Raw genomic sequence first — 22,419 nt, 5'->3', positions numbered from 1 at the left:
TCTAGCACAACAAAGTAGATGTGCCTGGGACCAGGTGGCAGATTTATCTCTGTATTCCTGACCTTGAGTCTGTCTCGCATTCTTTTCTATAGAGCTCTGGGAAGTGGGATGGAGGTGTGGAATTGAGAGGGGGAAAGGCAAAGCGGGAATTGATATACTTGGGTTATTCTAGACAGAACTGGCTTCTTTCCTTGGGCCAACCGGTGTCTATCAATAAAGGCTTCTAAACCCAAAGTTGCAGAGCCTGAATTGGTCCGTAGAACTGGGGCTTGACCGATAGCTGCTTATAGGCTTCAGTTACCACCCTCATCTCCTCACAAGATCTTACAGTATCAAGAATACAACTGTGTAATCCACACACAAACATAACTTAAATTGTTTTTTCCCCATTCAAATACCTTTTATCTCTCCTGTTTGCTGCATCAGAATGGCTAATACTTTTAGTGCAATAGCAGACAGCAGACAACCCAACCTCATACCTCTTGAATGACCAGTCCATGGAATAAACTGATTGCTACCAGATTCAAATGTCCTATGACTTGCTAAGAGGCCTTTACTTTCCATTCTATTGAAAGCATTTCTGCATCTAAAAATAAAAAGGCTGCTTTAACAGCGCATCCCATGGTGTGTGTGTTAAAGGGCTGTGGAGCCGGTGTGACCCCGTGCCAACATCTTTGCCCCTCTACGTGCGGAGGGGCACTGATGCTGGTGCTGGGGAGCCATCCAGGTCTGCATTTCCTGAGTTTCTATGACACTGCTGTACTGGCACTCTTCAGGAACAGGAGCCCACACTGGTGCCAGTGGGGGTGGTCTTGGGGGCAGAGCCAACGGTAGTGTTGGCTTTCCAAGGCCTTTCGTCTTCCCCCAAGACCATCCCCACTTGCACCAATGTGGGCTCCTTTCAGCCTTGAAACATACCCTTTTGCTGGTGTCAACTTCTGTTAGCCAAAAGGCAGGCACATAAGGGAGTTTCGGGCCATTGGTAATTTTTCTGTCATTTTCTTCCTTGCCGCACCTCCATGTTCCTCTTAGGACACTATTTATTTATTTATTTATTGTTACAGCTTCTATACCGCCCCATCCCCGGAGGGCTCTGGGCGGTGTACAACAAAAAATATAAATAGACAAATTATAAAATCTTTAAAACAGCGATAACAATAGCAGTAAAAGTAATAATAGAGGCGTCCGACTAACCCCATTTTTAAAATTCTCCCATTATCCCAGTTTGCTGCCCATCTCTCCTGCCCCCCCGCCCCAGCCCCAGGATTGGGCTGCTATTGCTATTTATACAGCCTATTAAGCCAAACACCTTTCATGTATTAGAGGTTAAACTACCCTCTAGCCTCAGTCCAAATACAGAAGGAAAACTGAAATTGTGAAAGGCACAGAATTGTACTCTAAAAAAGAGTCAGATAAATGTAGGAAATAGAAATGACATCTTTCGCTGCACTTCAATAGGTTCTATTTCAAATGAAAATATATGAGCATATTACCGGAGCTTCCTCTTTCTGTAATTAATGTTATAATTGCTACTAAATGTAATAATCTCTGTTTCGACATCTAGAATCAAACTGGAAATCAACATGATAACACGTATTGATAGCACATGAAGGGCTTATAAACCCTTTAGGACTACTTGTGAGTTCAAATGACATCTCTCCTTCAACAGTGTGACTTTTGCAAAAACAAATGATTTCACCCCAATCTGTCAAGGAAAAACAACATGCAGAAGATGGCTAATGCCTCCACATCTGGTGAGGTGCTTATCTGCTTTCTATTGAACTGGTTGGATGCCTCACATTATGCTGATGACAAAGAATGCTCCACTCAGGGCCACCAGTAGTTGAACATGACTAGTTGAGAGACACTAGGGCAAGATCAGAGCTCTTAGTGTTCTAGCTGAACTGGCAGTGCTAAATACCCTTTGAAGACCATTGAATTCAATGGATTTAGAAACCTGTAACTCTTCTTCTTGCATTGTAAGTCTGTTGGCATTATGAATGACTTCAATAAATGTCTATTCAGAGAGGGACTGAATTTTATCTGAATCACATTTGTATTACAGTTTTGCCTAAATGAATCTCAGCAGCCGGTGCAGAATATCAGTGAAAGAGAGGAACACAATTATAAAAGTGATGCCACAGAAAGCCATATACTAGAGCAGGTGAGTGCTTTTTACTATCACTTCATCCTTGAAATAACAAGGATGTCTGAAATAACTCAAATTCCGCTGTTGCAAACTGTGTTCCATTCTTTGTCATGACCTCTTCTGGAATACCAGCATTAGCAAAGGTGTCCTTCAGTTGTACAATAATGCTTCAGCAGTAGTGAACATTTCTAATACAGCATTGTAACCAATTTTCAGGAATGCTACGCTTTACTACAATTCTATCACATGTGGCAGAATTCTGCTTTTGTCCTCTCAACAAGACCAGCATCTACAAGAAGACCCTCTGTACATGTTTAGTAATTTCCAAAATGAAGAAACCATTGATAAACCATTTTAAAGCCATTTTCTGTTACTTGTAGAGAATAGTGAACCATCTGAATACAAATACTTCCACACAGACACTTTAACCTTGTGGTCCACCTCTTCCTACCATTATCTGGTTAAATGGTTTAATGGAAATGCTATTTGTCTGCAATAACAAATAATTCACCGAAGTTTATCTTTTGTATTGGCTTTAATTACAAATCACCAAGTCCTGTCAGCATTACTTGTTTTCTTACCGAGTTATCAAAATGTTCTGACTAGTAAATATTGGAAGTCCACCCCTTTGCACAGAAACAGCATCATAATAAATTATTATATTATTACTAATCATCTGTCAGTACATGCTAACCTAGTACATGAAAACTACCTCAAACTCCCTTGTATATGTTTCGCCTTAAAATTTCTATGCTTCACCACAGAAGCTAATGGAGAAATCGACGGGCAAAATTTACCTTAGAACTTTCATTGGTGTTTTGGCTTTCTCTTTCATAAAACTGCTTATTCTCTGTCTCTTTTTCTTAACCACACGTGTAAAGGATAGTCGCTGTTGTGTTCATATGTTAGTTTGTCTAGTTATCATAATAATTACACACAGAACTGAACAAAAACCCTCCAAAAGGTGATTTAAAGGGGAAAAGGGCTTCAGGGTATTGGAGGCTCCCAAACTCAAGAGGAACGGAAGTGGCACAAGCCCAGAGCTTGTGTGTCAACCTACAGAGAAACTCCTCAGTCAAAGAAGCAACTGCTTATTAAGCAAACTACCCTTATAGTCTCTCTTTAAGCTATCTGGAAGCCAAAAAATGTCTTCCTGCTGAAGTCTCAGATGTAAGACATTGAGTCAGCTTTGCTGCTGGGCTTTATCACAGTTCTTTGGGATTTAAAAAAAACAAATCATCCCTTGGCAGTCATTGCTTAGATCCATGCAAGCTGTGGTCAGTTATCTATGACTTGGATAATAAATAGAGGAAATTTGAGCAGCCGGTTGTAACCCAGAAAACAATGTGATAAGGTGCTGCCAACAGTATGAGCTGTGAGAGAACTCTCTGAAAAAGGCAAGCTCCCTCCCACACATACACAACCCATCCCCCGGTCCAGAATTGCCTGAGAAAGTGGAGTGTGAGTTGATTTCAGAGTGTGCTGGAGGAATTTTGCTCAGCACCAGTTTCTTCTACTCTGATAGTCACTGGATTAGTTTTTGTTCATCATTTTAATCCCAGTACCAAACCAACAAACGTTTGGCTTTTCCCTTTCCATCCATCCAGTTCCCTCCATTGTTCACTTTCAACAAAAAGGTTTCTAGGCGTTTTGTTTGCATTGCAACTGCAACCATCCAGCCACACAACAGCACTGTGCTGCTGAGTATAAATCTGTTGTTGGAATATGCTGGCCCATTGAATTTGTTTCCCCACTCCTGTTTCATTTCCAGGTGTTTATTCTGTAAGCAATTGGCTGAAACAGGATGAATCATCAGCAAGGCTGAAGAGTCCTGATTTTAAAAGCCTGCAAGCAGTGAAGTAAATTTATGTTGGAGCAGAGAGCGAGAAAGAGAGATTAAGTAATGAAGATGTAAAAAAGCATGCCGTACCAGACTCTGAACAAAGTAAAGAAAAAGACAGAGAGAACAGAACTGTGTTCCACAATAGTCCTGAATAACTCTTATTGCTAGGGAAATTATTTTTTGACAGGAGACAAATAATAAGGCATTTAGGCCCAGAGGTAAGGGAGCACAAATCTTTTGCTATTTCATGTGACCTTGCAGGAATCTTATTCACAAGGGGAGGATTGTGGTTTTTGCCCTGAGGATGGAAAGTTTCTAGGAAAGGATCCCTTACCTGTGGGCAGCTCAGTGATCCTGCCACTGTTGCTTGATGTATGCGTGTTCACTAAGAAGAGAAGAAGAAGAGTTTGGATTTATACCCCACCTTTCTCTCCTATAAGGAAACTCAAGGTGGTTTACCAGCTCCTTTTTCTTCCTTTCCCCATGACAGACACCTTGTGAGGTAGGTGGGGCTGAGAGAGTTCTGAAGAACTGACTAGCCAGGGGTCTGCAACCTGCAGCTCTCCAGATGTTCATGGACTACAAATCCCATCAACCCCTGCCAGCATGGCCAATTGGTTGCAGACCCCTGGACTAGCCCAAGGTCACCCAGCAGGAATATAAGAGTGTGGAAACACATCTGGTTCATCAGATAAGCCTCTGCCACTCAGGTGGAGGAGTGGAAAATCAAACCCGGTTCTTCAGATTAGAAGCCACCTGCTCTTAGCCACTATGCCACGCTGAAAAGAATCCTACTGACAGCCTGTTCCTATGCACTTTATTTTATTTTATTTACTTTATAGTCCACCTTTCTCAAAAAGACTCAAAACAGATTACACAGTGTAAATGCAGTTGTAAATGCAGTCAATCAGTTGAGATATCAAAAAACAATGCAATAAGGATTAGGATTACAGCAATTTGAAAAATAGGATTACAGTGGAACCTCGGTTTTTGCCAGTAATCCGTCCGCGACTATTGGCGAAAACGAAAACCAACAAAAATGCTGTCTGTGCAGGCGCAACGCAAACAGCGCAGCGAATTTATGCAAAAGTTGCCTTGGATTTTGTCAGCAAGCCGACGAAATCCAAGGTGACTGACGAAATCCGAGGAAAAAAATGGCTGGCAACAATCAGCAAAAACCAAATTCAACGAAAACCAATGTCACAAAAAACTGAGGTGCCACTGTTTAGCAATTTGAAAAACAGCAAAGAATCAGTACATATAACATCTCGGTGCAGGAAATGGTACTACAAAGGTAGAAAGCAATGCAGTAAGAGCAGGATAATGCATATAGCGAACAGATAGTATATAACATACTATGATGTAATCCACAGTCCTGTTGCTTTTATAAAAGTTCCTTCCTGAATTATTCCATTATCATGTAGCTCTATTATCTTTATAAATGCCCTTTTAAACAATTCTGCTTTATATATTTTGCAGAATGACAAAAATTTGGAAGGTTTCCTAACATCCTCAGAAAGGCCATTCCACAGAAAACACATGCCTATGTCCAGTTGTTGATCTCACATATTTGTTGGGTGGCACCATTTGAAGCCATGAGCTAATGGTTTAGTTTTGTGCTCAATTTTAAAGGTTTCTATAACTGTGACTTGAATAACGGGAGTCTCATTTGACATCAGGTTAATAACTTAATCCTGTAAGAAATTGACAGGTTCCTATCACTCAACAATAGCTAAATTTCAAGCATAGAGCTGCAGCAGAGACCGAGGCCCCTTCCGCACATGCAGAATAATGCACTTTCAATCCACTTTCACAATTATTTGCAAGTACATTTTGCTATTCCACACAGTAAAATCCAGCTGCAAAGTGCACTGAAAGTGCATTATTGAAAGAAGCAGCAGTGGCATAATGATTAAGAGCAGGTTCACTCTGATCTGGAGAAACCAGGTTTGATTCCCCGCTCTGCTGCTTGAGCTGTGGAGGCTTATCTGGGGGAATTCAGATTAGCCTGTGCACTCGAACACACACCAGCTAGGTGACCTTGGGCTAGTCACAGTTCTTCTAAGCTCTCTCAGCCCCACCTAGCTCACAGGCTTGTTTGTTGTGAGGGGGGAAGGGAAAGGAGTTTGTAAGCCCCCCTGAGTCCCCTGACAGGAGAGAAAGGGGGGATATAAATACAACTCTTCTTCTTCATTATTCTGTATGTGCGGAAGGGGCCCAAGAGTTTTAGAGAACTAAATCAATTTGTTCTCCAGACTTAGGCACAGAAAATGATAATCTCAGCTTGTTTACTCCCAAACAAAATAAGAACGCTGAACAGTTAGCTACAGATGGTATGATAAGCATTCTTGCCTTGAAAACTCTGTTATAGCGTGAGGGAGCTTTCTGTTTCCTCTGCTTAAAATGCATGGAGAAAAGAAGGTTGCATTTGCAGTTTCAGGTGTCAACAATTAGAAGAAAGACTCCCACACTTCTTTAATTCTGCAAACTATGTAAAATGTTTGGGAGAGCTTTTTATAACACGAATAGAGAACAGGACGGCAGTCTATGCCACAGTGTAAGCTGTTCCATCATGATCTTACAGCAGCACTGTTTTCAATTTTGTGATTCCGTTTTCTACACTGCTTGACATAGCATGCTGATACTTTTTTGCACTTTTTGAATTTTCGTAACCTTAGTCTTGTTGCATTGCTTTAGAGAGATCTCATGGTATTTGATTACAGTGCTTTATACCATGTAATCCACCTTGAGTCTCAAGTAGAAAATGAGTGCATAAAGATAGTGCTCTTATATTGCTGTGTACAGGACAATGTGCTTTAAAAACTGATGAAGTGGAATTCATGGTCAACGAAACAGAAAATAACTGGGATACCTGTCTATATGTGTGAGCCTGGAACTTTATGAATGTATGTACCTGTTATTACACCTTGAAACTGACTTGAAAAATTCAAATTTTTTCTTGTTTTTTGAGGCCCTGCTTGTTATCCAATTTATGGACTTATGCTTGTATGACTCTTGGACTTTTATGATTTGTATGACAGAATTTATAGGAATTCTTTTTTTTGGTTAATATTAAATATGAGTTAGCACACACATATTACCGGTATATCTTTGAACTGTCAAAGGCTTTGACGGCTGTAATCACTAGAGTATTGTGGGCTTCAGAGGATCTCTGAAGATGCCAGCCACAGATGCAGGCATAAATATAGTGATGGATGCCCCCTCCATATACTCATTTGCCTGAATGGGTAGATGGACCAATGGATTGTCTTAGCATAAGGAACTTCAGCAGTGGCGTAGGAGGTTAAGAGCTCGTGTATCTAATCTGGAGGAACCGGGTTTGATTCCCCGCTCTGTGGCCTGAGCTGTGGAGGCTTATCTGGGGAATTCAGATTAGCCTGTACACTCCCACACACGCCAGCTGGGTGACCTTGGGCTAGTCACAGCTTCTCGGAGCTCTCTCAGCCCCACCCACCTCACAGGGTGTTTGTTGTGAGGGGGGAAGGGCAGGGAGATTGTAAGCCCCTTTCAGTCTCCTGCAGGAGAGAAGGGGGGATATAAATCTAAACTCCTCCTCCTCCTCCTCCTCCTCCTCCTCCTCCTCTTCTTCTTCTTCTTCTTCTTCTTCTTCATGTATATATATGACAGTGCCAAAACCAATCTGTGATGTCTACCTTCATGCCACCAGCATGACATAAACTGATGTGGTGCCCCAAGCTAGCATGTACTAAAACAGCTATTTGATTTGGTTACATTAGTGGCATACGTACAAACACAGAATAGATGTAGACAAACTTCTCAACAAAGTGTAGTTTATAAACAATGGTCATGACTTCTGAATGCAGGCAATCCAACAAATCAGGGTTGGATAGCGGGCACCAAAGCAGGATTTCAAATGATCGGTTTGTGAGCCATGATTTGTAGAAAATTAGGTTTGTTGTGATATCTGAACTTACAGTTTGTTGAGCAGTTCTGCTTCTATAGCCACAGAGGTATGGGGGATGTCCTCTCTGTTAGGAGATGGAAGACAGGTAGGAACCAGACAAAAGACAGTGTACACAGCAGAAAGATTTGATACTTATTTCTGCTAGGCTAACTAGTTTACTGCACAGATCATGGATTAAACAGACCACGGGGGGGGGGGGGGGGGGGGGTTGGTACTATCTGAATACCAACGGAATAGACAATGTCTAGTATACAAAGAAGAAGAGAAGATGGGAGCAGCAGGAGGTAGTTAGATAGAATTGTGAGGTCACCACCTTCTATCCTGTCAATTCATGTCTGCTTCCAGATTGCTAGTCTTAGGGTAATATCCATCTTGGAAGTTCCACAACTCACTCACTCTCTCTCTGTGCTAGTGATGTAGTTAGAAACCTGTCACTGTTTCTTCTCATTTCTATCACATATGTTAATTCCTGAATAAAGCTTTATTTAAACTTCAATCAGTTTGTGCAGCTCTGTTGCATTAATCACTGTGCCAACAAAGACAACTGAGATCGGATGTGGTAGTTTGTGCTGAAATGTTCAGATGAGTTGGGAATGGTGGGGCTGGGCAAAAAACTCAAAATAGATTGCCACATGCAGCTTTCATGTTCTGTCTTGACAGACATCCTGTATTGATTGCTGGCTTTTTTGAATCCTCCTTTGAAACAGGCCCTATATCTTGTCAATACGCTCTCCACGGTATGTGAGAAAGTCTGGACACTCAGTCTCCACCAGACATTTCTGCTGCTCCTGATCATTGGGAGATGGCTTCTTCCTATTGGCGGTGAAATCACTCGGGACCAATTGTCACAGCTGCTTCTCATGTTTGTGGGCACGGCAGCAGATATTCTTGAATTTGCAAGCGAGACCCTGGAAATAGAGGACGTAAGGTAGGCAATATTCTGCAACTCCGGTTACTCTCAGCCATGCCAGCCTCTTCAGAATTTCAGCTGAAAATGCTCTCAAGCTACCTGGATAAAAGCATCGAAGAATAACAAAGAATATTGTGGCAGGTTAAAAATGAAAGCGCCGATTCCACTTTATTTGTGATTAAGTTCCATTGGTGGCTTGTAGAATGGTATGGCATAGGCCAGCTTCATGAGATCTTGGAAGCTAAGCAGCATCAACACCTGGATGTGGGGGTGGGAGACCAAGGAAGACTCTGCCAAAGGAAGGAATGGCAAACCTCGTCTGCTTCTCAGTTGGCTCAAAAGTGCCTTGCTGGGTTGCCATACATTGGCTGTGACTTGGTGGCACTTTACACACACACAGGTTCCATTGAGGGATTTTGGAATGGTATGGTATAGCCCAATCTCATGAGATCTTGGAGGCTAAGCATGGGTAGTACTTGGATGGGGGGGGGGCACCAAGGAAGGCTCTGCCAAGAAAGGAAATGGCAAACCATCTCTACTTCTCATTTGCACCTTGCTGGGTTGCCATAAATTGACTGTGACTTGATGGGACTTTACACACACACACACGTTTCACTAGTGGTTTACAGAAAGGTACAGTATAGCCCAATCTTATGAGATCTTGGAAGCTGAGCAGGAGTGCTTCTTGAATGGGGGACCACCATGGAAGACTCAGCCAAGAAAGGAAATGAGAAACCACTTTTGCTTCTCAATTGCTTTGAAAGCCCTTTGCTGGAGTCACCATAAGTCTCCATGGGTTTCAAAGGAACAACCACAGTTAACTATGACTATATTTTTAAAAAGTATTGCAGCATGAGTATTCACAGGCAAGGGATTGTCCAGCAAAGATGTATCAAGTGTGAAGGCACGCTTGGATATGGATGCACATATGTGTATCTGTCTGAACGTTAGGTTGCCACAATATCTATAGCACTTACAATAACCAGTTATGCCCTTCTACGTCCACTGAATTTAGTGGGCTTAGGAATATGTAGTTCTACGTAGGACTGCACTGCTGAAAAGTAATCTAAAGAAGGTCTACTTGTAAAGTAAGTCCCAATTTAGTCAATCGGGTTTACTCCAAGAAAAAGAGTCCTTAGGATTGCAGCCCAAGAGGATCATTCATGATTTTCCTGCCATTGTATTGCCAAAGGCTTTCACTGCCGGGATCAACTGGTACCGTGACATTTTTCTGAAGATGGCCGCCATAGATGTGGGCAAAATTAGGGCCAAAACTACCAGACCATGGCCACACAGCCCAGAAAACCCACAATGGCCAGTTTCCTATCACTATCTGCACATAATAGAATTGGCAATGGGGAGGATCATAGTAGCATGTAATTGTGGGCTTCTAGAATGTTTAATCTTTTATTGATCAAACAAGTAATGGTTTGAGCTGCAGTTTTCCTTATATACACCGTAACAAAGATTCTATAACAGAATGGCTTCTAAGAGCTAACTGAGAAGGAACTGCACCCATGTGCATCGTGGGAATTATATTTTTGTCCAAGAATTCAAGTCTGTTTACCATACAAGCATTGTTTTCCCCAACACTTCTGGCTTGAAACTGTCTTGTTGCCAGTTTGCTGCATCTGTCTAGTCTCTGGGATATTTTCCCATTAAGCAAGATTGAACTTCCAATATGGGGTGGGGTGTGAAAAAAATCAGACTAAAAGCTGGACACAGTCCATGGGACACCAGCTAAATAACTCTGATGTTGAGAATCCTTGCCCCAGTAAATTGAGAAATATTGCTGTTCCAATTTTAGAATGTCATGATAATATGTCCCCAAAAATGTAATACATATCTTGGTTCCTGAATTTGTTAACCAGCTCCTACCTACACACATATGTCCTATTTTTCCTCTTTATTTGGACATTTAGTATTCACACTGGACTGTTTGTGTTTCTGATTTGGTTAATCATTGGAGAAAAATGATCCCATAAAGGATAAGAGTATATTTGACATTATTTCTATCCTGAGATCCAAGAATTCCAATTTAGGACAGCAGTGTTTATCCAAATTAGGCTGAAATCTAAACTGTAAACCACACCAGCTGGGCTCCATCCCTTTACAATATGTTGGCATTAATTGCATTTTTTTTTATTTCAGGAAGAATCATGTTCTTGTGTACGTTATTCTAGCTGTGTGGACTTGGAGTATGTTGCAGTTTCCACTAGATCTTGCAGGTGACATTTACAATTCTCAGATATTTCTCTTATGAATATACACATGAGAATCATCCTTTTGTCTTGGGAAATCTATCCTGGTGTACAATTGAACCCTAAGAGTAGATGCAGGCTATCATCTTTTCCTGACTGCAGGGATTGTTCGGTATTTATTTATTTAGAACATTTTTATTCTCCCTCTCCTAAAAACAGAGGTGTATCTAGGAAAAAATATAGCCAGGTGCAAAATCTGAGTTTCCCGCGCCCCCTATGGGCGGCCACCCTCCCCGACCATGCCCAAACACCTTTTTTTGCACTGGATCATCTCACCTGGGGGGAAGGAGGAGGGGTGTGGGGGTGACTAAATGGCAGCAGCCCTGGGACATTTGACCCCATATGACCCCCTGGATGGGACACCCCTGCCTAAAACCTGGTAAAAATAATACATTAAACTTTAAATGAGATTAAATAAAATCTAGCATTAAAAATGCCCCAGCCTGGCATAAAAAACATATAGCATAAAAACAAACCACAGTTAGCTTAAGATAACGATTTCCAGGCTCAAATAGTATTTTAAAAATCTACCCTTTCAGTGAAGCCTGGCAAACAGAAACGTTTGGGTCTGGTGGTGCCTCAGAGAAAGCAATGTAGGCACCAGGCATGACTCAAGGGGGAGAACATTCCGCAAGTGAGATGCTGCTACTGAAACATCCCTGCCTTTGGGTGCCACCTGGCTCACCTGTGAAGGCCGTGGCACAGAGAGCACTGATTGTGAATCGGATCTTAACTGGTAAGCTAGACAATATATGTGATACATGCGCATGGACCAGAATGGTGGAGAATGACCAGAGCAAGACATGACATCCACATATTCCAGGAGCACACCATACAAAATACAAATATTGCCCCGTTCAGACCACGTAGTGTCCAAATGTAGTGCTCCTGATATACGTGAAGTAGTGTCTCAAAAATGCTGTAAATATAGACTCGACCTGGTCATAATCATGCTACCCTGAATGAACACCTTTTTACAAAGGCCCCTTTCATTTGTATTGTGGCATTAATATATATATATATTTGAAAACTCTTTCCTTAGTGCAACACTTTGGCTGCAGTTCATCAGTCTCCTCCAAGAGAGTTTTCAGTTTGCTCCTCTCCCGACACAGCGCAGACCTCTGGAATATTGGCATTAGCTTGTTCATACAAGACGGGCCTTTCCTTGTTGTGCGCTTGATCCTGATGGGCCATTTCAAAGTCATTACTCAGATGCTGGTGTTTTTCACAGCTAAGAATATCTTAAGTGTGATGTTACAATTGTACCGGCTCATTGTGTTATCATTAGACTTCCATGCATCGCTGCGGTATCAGTCAAGCAGCCGGAAAGGAGGAGTCGGTTGTTGCCCATGTGATCCGAACCATATCAGCCTTCCGCCCAACCACTGTGATATTGATGGAAGGGAGTGTGCTACCATTCCTCTCGAGGACTCTTTACCAGTTACCGCTGAATGCTAGTGAACTCTGACCTTTTATTTGTAACATCCTGTTGTTTTCCCCTTGGCCACTTTGGAAGGAACTGGCATTATCAGATAGCATGGTTCTGGCATTTTTTTTACCCTTTGTCCACCTACAAGATGAATGTTTTGTTCTTAAATAATCACAAGAGGAGAAATTGGAGCAAAACCACCCAAGTGGAAATGTTTCAGTGTTATGATTTAGGCAGACTGTCACTAAACCCACACCATATTTATCTACTACTGGGATTAAGAACAAGTAATTGATTAGAATTTTTACAATGTATTCGCGGATTTGACTACGGACCACAGAAGAGTCATACTAGCAGAACATTTGCTGGAAATGTAGGCTTATGGCTCTAGCATGGTGCAGGAGCACTCGGGTCTCAGAAGAATAATTTCCACTTGACAACAGCATGGACAAGCAAATGAATGAAAAGAATGCATTCCTTCTGCTGATAGGACTTGAATATGTTATACATTCAGTGAATGCAACAACAATTGGGTTAGAATTTCCTCTCTCAGCTGGACTGAAAACTGCCTGCCCCATGTCGGAGCGATGAAAGGTCCCACGTATCTTTTTCTTAGACATAATCAAACAAGACCTTTCTCACTCACGATGCTGTTACCAACAACATATCTGGATTACAATTCACTTCGAGAAAGGGTCTTTATGTCGGTTTATACAAAGAGGCTTGCCCCTTTAATATTTAGAGTGAGTTCGCTTTGCAGAATAGCTCACCTATGAGAGGCATTGTGCTCCCCAAGGGGGTATCTATTGTTGGGCAAGCTTGCAATAAAAGCCAGTCATCTTAATGGCTGATCTACATGATAACCAAGAGGTAGATGAGTTCATCTCTGTAATGATGAGTAAACCTATCCCTGGATCTGGTTAATAAAAGAGTGGGGGAAACACACAATTGACAGTGTTATTTCCACAATACATATTTCCAGACTTTATTAATATATGCATAATCAAGAAGAGGGATTTCAAACAATATTTCTGTAACCGTTGTTTTAAGGGGATTATATTTGCAATGTCTTTGTATTATTATAAAGAACAAAAATCAGTGAAAATAAATCCACTGTATCTGTTTCTATAGATAGACTATATTTTTCAAGTACTTGTGATAGTAAAAAAAAATAAAATTAAAAAATTGAGACGTGCACAGAGTAACATTATTGACAGCACCAAACTCCATGCAGACATGAAAACAGGAAGTGAATCCGTATCAAAGGCTGGAGTTTTCCCCAGAAGAGGAATTCAATTCAGAATGTTGCCAGGAATGAGAGGCCATAAAGTCTTTGGGCCTGGCCACAGAAATTCAAGATGAAACCTATATTTGCAAGAGGTTGCCAAAGACCACTTCTTAGGGAGCTCCCATCCCTGTATTGGCCAATGTAATGTCCAAGGGGTTGCAACTGTAGGGCATCGCTAGCAATGGAGTACCTAACCTAGTGCCTGTGGCACCATGGTCCCCACTGACACCTTTTCTGGCACCTGCCAAGGGTTTTTAGGAAGGGGATGGAGCCAGGGAGGGGTTTTGCCCAGCAAGGCTTCTATTGGAGATATGATTGGCTATGCAGATGTTTTTTTTAAAAAAAATGTTGCTTTGGCAGCAGCGGCACCACAGCCTAAGAATCTACACTGCGCTACTGAAGTGAAGCTATGGCAATCATTTTGTGTCTGGTTCTGCCTCCTGTGGCAGCCATTTTGTTGCTGCTCCCACCATGGCATGTCAGAATTCCAAATGTGTCCACAGGGTCAAAATGGCTGGGGATCCATGCTTAGCAGATGGGAGGGAGGGCTATTTACGTCCACTACCAGCCACATAGTGTGGTGGTTAAGAGCAGTGGATTCTAATCTGGAGAACCCTATAGGTCTCCATAAGTCAGCCGTGACTTGAGAGCACTTCCCACCAGAGGCATAGCGCCAATGGGGTGGGGTGAGGTGCGACGGCCCAGGTGGAGCCGTGGCAGAGGCGTGACCAGGTCGCGGAGGGAGCATTCCAGAGTGGGGGCAGGCAGCGCTGTGGCAGTGGCGCAGGGCGTGTGCATGCCCCAGGTGGAGTTTCTTCTTGCTCTGCCTCTGCTTCCCACCACTGTTGCTGTTCATGAACCCCTCCCCCCTCCCCAGACCATTCCCCAAACAAGGCTTACTTCTGGTTTGCAGAAAACTCTGATATCTTAAACAAAAAATGGGTTAACCCTTCTCTCAATTATAGAGCAGCTCCTTTACCTTTAAGAGATAAATGCCCTCAATTGGAGAGACTATATGGGGCCTTTCAGGAAAGAGAAAGAATGAATAGAGGAGAAGGGGAAAATGTGTCGTCCCCTGCGAAGGCTCTGCTGCTTGAACAAACTTATATTAAGGACTATTTAACTTGAGCAAGTGGACTAATTCAGGAATTGATATACACACTTCTTCAAACATACATCTCAGACTCTAGATTTACTGCAGCTTTGTCACTCGCAAAAGCTGGCTGTTGTAGGTTTCCTGGGCTGTGTGGCTTTGGTCTGGTAGGCTTTGCTCCAAATGCTTTACATGTATCTATAGCCAGCATCTTCAGAGGCATGTCATGATAACATGTGTTTCTCTCTGTGTCACAGAAAGAAAAACATGTTACCGTGACATGCCTCTGAAGTTGCCAGCCATAGATGTGGGCAAAATGTTAGGAGCAACAACTATCAGACCACAATCACAGAGCCCAGAAAAACCCACAACAGACCGTTGATTCTGGCTATGAAAGCCTTCAACGATACACTCTTAAAATCCCCTTAAGAATTGCTACCTTTTTGTCTACTATCATCTTTAAACGGTAAATCTTTTTCTGTTCGATTCCTTCAACTTCACAGCTCTGTACTTTTCAGCTATAGCAAGTACATTATCCCTCTAACAGTTCAGTTCTATGGACTTACTCTAATTGAAATCAATAGGACTGCCTATGATTGCACTGAAACTATCATACCCACAACTGCAATTTTTTAGCTGTCATTCTTTACCCAGTAACTTATCTGTCTTTTATTCGAAGTCTCTCCTTCATCTTCCCACAAGGTTCTATAAAAGGGTCTTCCCTACGTGATTGCAGGACTAACCACTTAAGCCCTTCCTATTTAGAGGTTCCATCTTTTAAAGCTGTTTTTATGGCCTGAAGGTGCATACTGATGTTTAAGACTGTAGAGTCCTATATAACAATTTCAGGTAACACAAATTAACGAACTGTCAAAGGCATTCATGGCCGGAATCAACTGGCTGTTGAGTTAACGTTCACTTTGAGATACAAATTAAAAGGCAGAAACACATCACCCAATAGGATGACACCTTTCATTACACCTTTCAAAGAGATTGCCTGTTGGGTCACTGCAGGAGTCACTGATCTGGGCATCTCATTGTATTTAAATGAAATATGTGGAAAATGTAATTATACACACACTTTGCTAAACTAAATAAATAATTGAACTTAGTTACCAGTTACAATTGGTAGCACATTTTACTCTGACACCTAAAAGCAATTTTTAAATCAGTATTGTTGGTTAGATTTAATGAAATAATATATTGTGAACATGCAAACAAGCAGTATAAAATGCTAAGTGCACAGTTACAGGATTCCTTTATATAAAGAAAAATCTTAAAGCTATTGTATCGTGCTGTTTACTGCTTAGTCACCTCGGCTTTCAACATATTTTGGTCTGAAGGGAACACAGTTGATTTGCTTGCTGACAATGAGTATCATAAAATATTTTAGGACTTAGCCCTTGTTTATAAGAACCTTCCTGTGACATTTCAGACTACATCCAGAAGTCTTTGTGAGTCAGCTGAGTTTTATTTCTTCCTTTGCAAGCCTTCTGAAGGACTTTTGGGCCATATTTTTGCATTGCTGATGTCAGTGTCCATGGAAACAATATTCTTAAGGATAGTGGCAAATCTAATGGCTGCTTATTATGCTGGGCCAAGGGGACGGGGAAGAGAAGGTTGGCAAGAGCAGGTTTCCCGCATCATATTTTTACCAATCCATCCAATGAAATTTTCATTGGGGTAAATATAAGCAGTGACTGTAAGAAAGTGAGATTTAACTAAAAGGTAGTGGGGAGTTTCCAGCCAGACTTTGTGCACTTTGGACTTTTGTGCACAGTTGTTTGCATCACAGCGGGGTTTTCCTGCAGTTCTTTTGTTTAAGCAGGGATCCTCCTGCTGCAAAGTGTCCCCAGCCAAGCCGCCATTTTGCCTGCCCACTGCTTCCTTGATCTTTCCACTCAATCTTCCTCTTGGGAGGTTGCCTGTTGTTCACTAGACTTCAAATCTCATGTCAATTTCAAGGGTTTTTTTTTTCCAGATCGTTCTGTAATGCTGCTCCAGAGTGTGAGAGGAGCTGCTTTTGGGGGGGGGAGGGGGGAGGGAGAGGAGAGGAGTAAGAAAACCCAAAGAAAGTGAAACGTATGCAGATTTCCTTCCCTCCTTTGCTTTTCTGTGAAGGGGGGGAGGGTCCCACTTTACCAGGTTTTGGGTTGCTATGTGACAGGGGAAGTGCGAAACTCTCACTCTGCAGGAGGAAGGCCTAGAGCCCACAGAAAAACTCTAGTGGATCTAAGCCATATTTTTCTTGAGGAAAATACATCCAATTTGCTTAAAGTATTACTCTAATTACCTAAGAGGAAGGCTAGCTTTTCTCCCAAAAGTGCCATCAAGAAAAACAGAGGGTCATCTTAAATTATCATACAAGCTATGAGTGTGTACAGACACTCAAAAGCTGTTTGTGTACATCCTTTTCTTACATTCAGGGCCCTCCTCTTAGCTCAAAAAATTCTTTGCCAAATCTAATTAGAATACTTCTTCCTTCCGTCCGCCTTTCCTTTTTTCAGACCTTAGCTTTAAAAAGTTAGCATTTTTTTAGCCTCAAAAGCAACGACTGTTGAATATATTAAGGCCTGATTATTACCTTTTGCACAGAATTTTTACCATCTTGGACTGGAGTTGTGTTAAGAAAGCTGGCAATTATTTTTAACAATTTTCTACATGTGCTTTGCAAAGAAAACAGAACAACTTCTGTTTGCCAGTCTACAAATCATATTAATATCATTTTTCATGCACTCTTCCATTCATTAGTTAACACATGGCCAAAAATGGACTTCAGATGTGCCAGTACAAATTTGAAATAAATGTCCTTATGTCAGTGGAATTGCAGTATGTTAATACTCTGGTCAATTAAAAATACAAGAGAGAGTGAAAATGTGGAATGTGAAGAAAGCACTGTCAGAGCAATTTCATTTGACAGAAAGAAACGTTAACATTTGCCAGACACTGAGGGTGCATCATGATCACTGTACAACATAATCTAGGAGAGGATTTTGGAAATGACATCTGCTCCTCTATTTTGTCCCTGTCTGGCCAGCAAAAGAAAATCACCTATACGACTACAAATGAAACCAATAACTGTACCATGGGGCAGTTTGAGGATATGAAAATAGTATGGGATGGGGAACAGATGAAGCTTGTTCTCTGCTTCCTCCCCCCACCCCCCGGTGCTGTGGTGACAAGCAGCAAAGAGTGGGCATGTGCCTAGGAGGCACAAAATTCCCTTGCCCATTTGACATAAAGTCCACATGGGCTGATTGTGCACAAAGTCTTTGCTGTGTAGTGGAGGTCAGTGTTCATCACAGCAAGATTTCTTGCATGGACTTATTTTCTGGAGCCTCACTTTCACTTTCCACTCTCTTCATGGCAAATGAAACCACCTGTAGCATAATTTAAATCTTGCTTCGCTGCCAGAGCGGGGTAGCTTTGCCAGTGGGCACAGTTTTGCCCCGAACCTCTTTCCTCTGTCCATGGCCAGCCTGTCTACTCCCTTGCAGTGGTTTGCACATCTTCCCTTTCACCCCCTTCATGTTGTTGGTTCCTTCCTGCTTTCCTAAGTGCGAAGATCAATAGATCGATCTGTCAAATGCATACTGGGGGGAGGGAGAGACCCCCTTATCTCTGTCTAACATTTGTGTTCAGTCTCTCCTCCACCAGCATGGCCTCAGCCCAGCACAGCCTCAGTTGCCTGGTGCCTTGGCGCCTTCCACCTCGCCCTGCCTCTCCATGCTGCCAGCTCCTTCCTGCTTCTCTAAGTTCACATGTTGAGAGATTGAGAGATCAATCTTTTGATATCAAGGGAGAAAAGAGAGGGCTTTTGCCAGGAACAATACAAGCAGGTGTCTTTTTTTAATCCACCTCACCTCCCCTGCTCTGCTTCTGCCCTCCCTGATGGCGGTTTAAAAACTTTATTTCAGGTAAGACTCTGTTTTAAAACAAGTCTTTCTCTCCTCTCCTCTCCTCTCCTCTTCTCTCCTCTCCTCTCCTCTCCTCCCCTCTCCTCTTGCAACGATGGCAGAGAATGTGCATGTGAGGAGGGGAAGGGAGTGGTTCCAAGTTTTTTCTTTTCCATGGGAAACGGGTCCAAATGGCTCTTTGGGTGTTAAAGGTCGCTGACCTCCGCCCTAAAGCAAGGTTGCTTCGTGTTATCTCCCCCGAAATGGATTATTCGAGAATCGTGCTATCTGTGATTCTTTTGTTTTAATGCAGGTTGCAGCCGCTCATGAGTGAACGGCTGGCTGGGAAGCGCTTTAAGCCACTGCTCTTCCCTCCATTTTTAAAAGTCCCACCTCTCAGCTGCATAGCCACGCAGGGGCACAGGAACGTCTCACGGCATCATGAGTCATCAGCATGCCTTCAGGGGCCCATGCCTGCCTGCCCAGATAGCTACACAGTTGAGGGAGGGAGATAAAAAAAAAACCCCAGGTCTCCATGCGAAGGCACAACAGCAGCTCGCATTGTTTTTGCAGACTTTGTTTGCTGCCTGCACAGAGGCGTGTGAATGGGCGAACAGGAGAGTAGGTTACTTTATTCCGACTGCCTGCGCTGTGCGGAAGGGGCCTAAGTCTGGATGTAGAGATGATTGCCCACAGCCCTGGCTTCTTTCTATGTGGCAGATCAGACAGTGATGCAAGTTTGTCGCCAAAGTTTGCATTGCAACATGCACCACTGATTGGTAGGCATTGATAAAGTGGTTGGGGGATGTCTAGCTCCACTCTCGTTGCCTTACTCCTTACATAGCCAATTTCTGTGAAAGGTAATCTTGGGAAATGTAGATAAAATTAAGCTATCCTTCTCTTTGAACAGGCAAGAAAGTACTTTGTATTCTTTTCTATAAATGGTATGACCTTTCCTTTAGGACTACTTCATAATGCTTTACTGAATGCTTTAAAGTTATATTTCAATCGAAAGAGTAGCAATCAATGAAACCCTTGCTTTTGCCTCACTTGAGATAGTTTTGATGGAGGAAGTATGTACAAAGGTTCCTGTCTTATATGTCTGTTTTCTTTAGAGTATCCGATTTCTGACACTTGCAAAATTACAGACTGTGGCCTTTTCCTCACAAGTCATTTACAATGTACATTGCCGCCAAATGTTACTTTCTCCCCTTTAATTCCACATGTTCCTCCTCCCTCCCTATATGGTTCTGGGACATTTTTCTCGACATTTTTCCTCCATTGTTTTTCCCAAGCACTTTTATTGCAATTTTTTTCCTATCCGTTTTTACTGCAATTTTTTTCAATCCATTTCCAATCCAGCTTCCCTTGAGCGTGCGATTATGTTGAAACGGTCCTTATTTCTCTGCCCCACCAAACACCTGGCCCTTATCCATGCCCCCGTGTGGTTGCCCAACCTCCACTTCAGCCATTTTCTCCTCCCCCTCCTCCTCCCTTTTTGAAAGGAGTTTTAATTGTTTTCTCATATCGCATTAGTGATGTAACCTTAGGGCATAGACATGAGGTGGGTTGATTGTATCAGCTTTGTCCATTTCATCTCAAATGGGGATGTAAAGTGAAATCTTTGGAGCAAGTTTTATGAACAAAGGCAATTAACAGACTTGAGTCTTTATTGTTTCATGAACCAACCTCACTGAAAATTAGGGTGCGGTATACCTGACAAAGCATAGATGATTTTGAGCTAAATATACATGAACACACACACACACACACACACACACACACACACACACACACACACACACACACACAGAGGGCTGCATAAGTAAAAGCTGCCAAGGGGATAGCCTGAAGCCATGTGCCAGAAATTTACTGTGCTTGTGTATTATATGAATTTTTATTCACATAGTCAATAAGCTATTAGTCGTTACTATGGCAATTTCAACATTATGAGGTGGATGTTTTACAGTGCAGTAGTTCCTTCAAAAAATGTTCTATCCTCCAGTCAGTCATATAATCTTCGGTAGCTAAGGCTCGTGACGTAAATTGTGGTCCTAGAAACAGAACGTGTTGGCTGAGGAACGGTTACAAAAGCAGGCAGAACAAAATGGTGGGGTTATGGCTTCCAAAAGCTGTGCGTTAATGGAGGAGCCATTTCAAATTCACACATGCAAGTCTGAAAACACATCTTTACCTTTTAGAACTGCACCAGACAGGTCATCTGACTATTATAATTTATTTTGTACTGGACAATTAGTCCCAGTTCACATTTTCCCAAAGGAAGGGGATAGCCGGTTGTACAGAAATAATCAATTCAAATCAGTTTACTCTTCCCTCCTGCCCACATACAGGCACTAACCAGGGAGATGTGTGAAACTGGTTTCTACCAGCTGGGAAGCATAACAGAATTTCAAGCAGCCTCCACTTTTAAGCTCTTGAGCATACCAAAATTGTATAGTTCTATAATTGTTCATAAAGTAAGTGTGTACTACTGCAGCCATCAGTAGAGGTATATCCTTCTTAAAAAGGAGTAGCTGACAGACAGACAGACAGACAGACCACCTAGGGATGCCCGGCATCACCAGGAACATTCAGGGCAGAATAAGGGGCAGAATTGAATGTCAACCCATCAGCTGAAACTCTATAGTCTTATGACCAGGGCAAAACCTGGACATGACATTGGCATTTAGCCCAGTGTCACTTCTGCCCCCACTGTTTCTCCTGCTAGCCTGAATGGCAAGGGCAGGTAAGAGAACTGCTCATTGGGTAAGGTGACCAGATGGTCACCTTTGTGAACCGGGATGGGTGGGTAGGCAGGCGGCTGCCATCGCGGCGTCGCATGCAGTTACAGGGCGCCATACCGCGGCCTTCTGGGCTCCCATTTCTTGCCCCCAGACAGGGCGGAAACGGGAGCTTCCAGAAGGTCACGGCGCTCCTGGCGGCACCTAATCTTGAGGGAGACTGTCGCCTGTCGAAATTGTGCCCCAGAAGGCAGCGCGGCAGCCTTCCAAAAATTGGGACACTTGAAAAAACCCATGGGACATGGAACAAATTGTTTTAAGGCAGGACTGTCCCGTGTAGTCGACCCACGCGGTCAGCGTAAGAACGAGACGAGACGCGGAGATAACATCTGGTGGAGATCGCCAGCAGCGGGAGACCGGAGGTCCGTGTTCCTAGCGAATCTCCCGTCTGCCGGTTCCTGGCACCTTTTATTGTTACTCTATCGGGGGCGTGAAGGAGGGAGGACTGGGGAGTTCCGGGAGAGCTGGAGGTCGTGGGAGATCATCAGGTGATGCATGATCTCATCTGGCTACGCGGCGAGGAAGATGATGCCGCCTGAGCCTAATCCTCACCTGGGGCAAGATCATTGTCCTCTATACCGTGATTGAGCCAGACAGTTCACCTGTGACTCCATGGGGATGAGGAGTGGGTGCGACAACCGCAGCAAGTCGCGAGGTCCGCTACATGCGCAACGTTCTATCACGGCACTGCCGGTCGGCAGTGCACTACTACATCTCCTCCTTTTTTTTACATTTTAGAAAACGGGGGGCCGAAATGCTAAGGGCGCGATTTAAAGGGGACGCTTTGTCTCCTCCGTCAATGT

The 22,419-nt window shown here is 42.8% G+C and overlaps 1 protein-coding gene across 1 annotated transcript in view; it reads left to right on the top strand.

Annotated features, from left to right (window-relative positions):
• Window positions 1-13,727, top strand: part of TMEM26 (transmembrane protein 26) — a 39,323-nt gene extending 25,596 nt beyond the window's left edge. Inside the window, exons 3-6 of the mRNA XM_048507014.1 lie at window positions 2,066-2,164; window positions 8,646-8,866; window positions 11,000-11,076; window positions 12,152-13,727. Of these exons, the coding sequence (XP_048362971.1) occupies window positions 2,066-2,164; window positions 8,646-8,866; window positions 11,000-11,076; window positions 12,152-12,567 (813 nt within the window). The 3' untranslated portion in view covers window positions 12,568-13,727. The remainder of the gene's footprint in view (window positions 1-2,065; window positions 2,165-8,645; window positions 8,867-10,999; window positions 11,077-12,151) is intronic.
• Window positions 13,728-22,419: the final 8,692 nt, after the last annotated feature.

This window comes from Sphaerodactylus townsendi, linkage group LG08, assembly GCF_021028975.2.
Source record: "Sphaerodactylus townsendi isolate TG3544 linkage group LG08, MPM_Stown_v2.3, whole genome shotgun sequence".
Taxonomy (NCBI): domain Eukaryota; kingdom Metazoa; phylum Chordata; class Lepidosauria; order Squamata; family Sphaerodactylidae; genus Sphaerodactylus; species Sphaerodactylus townsendi.
This window is presented reverse-complemented; position numbering and strand designations above follow the sequence as displayed.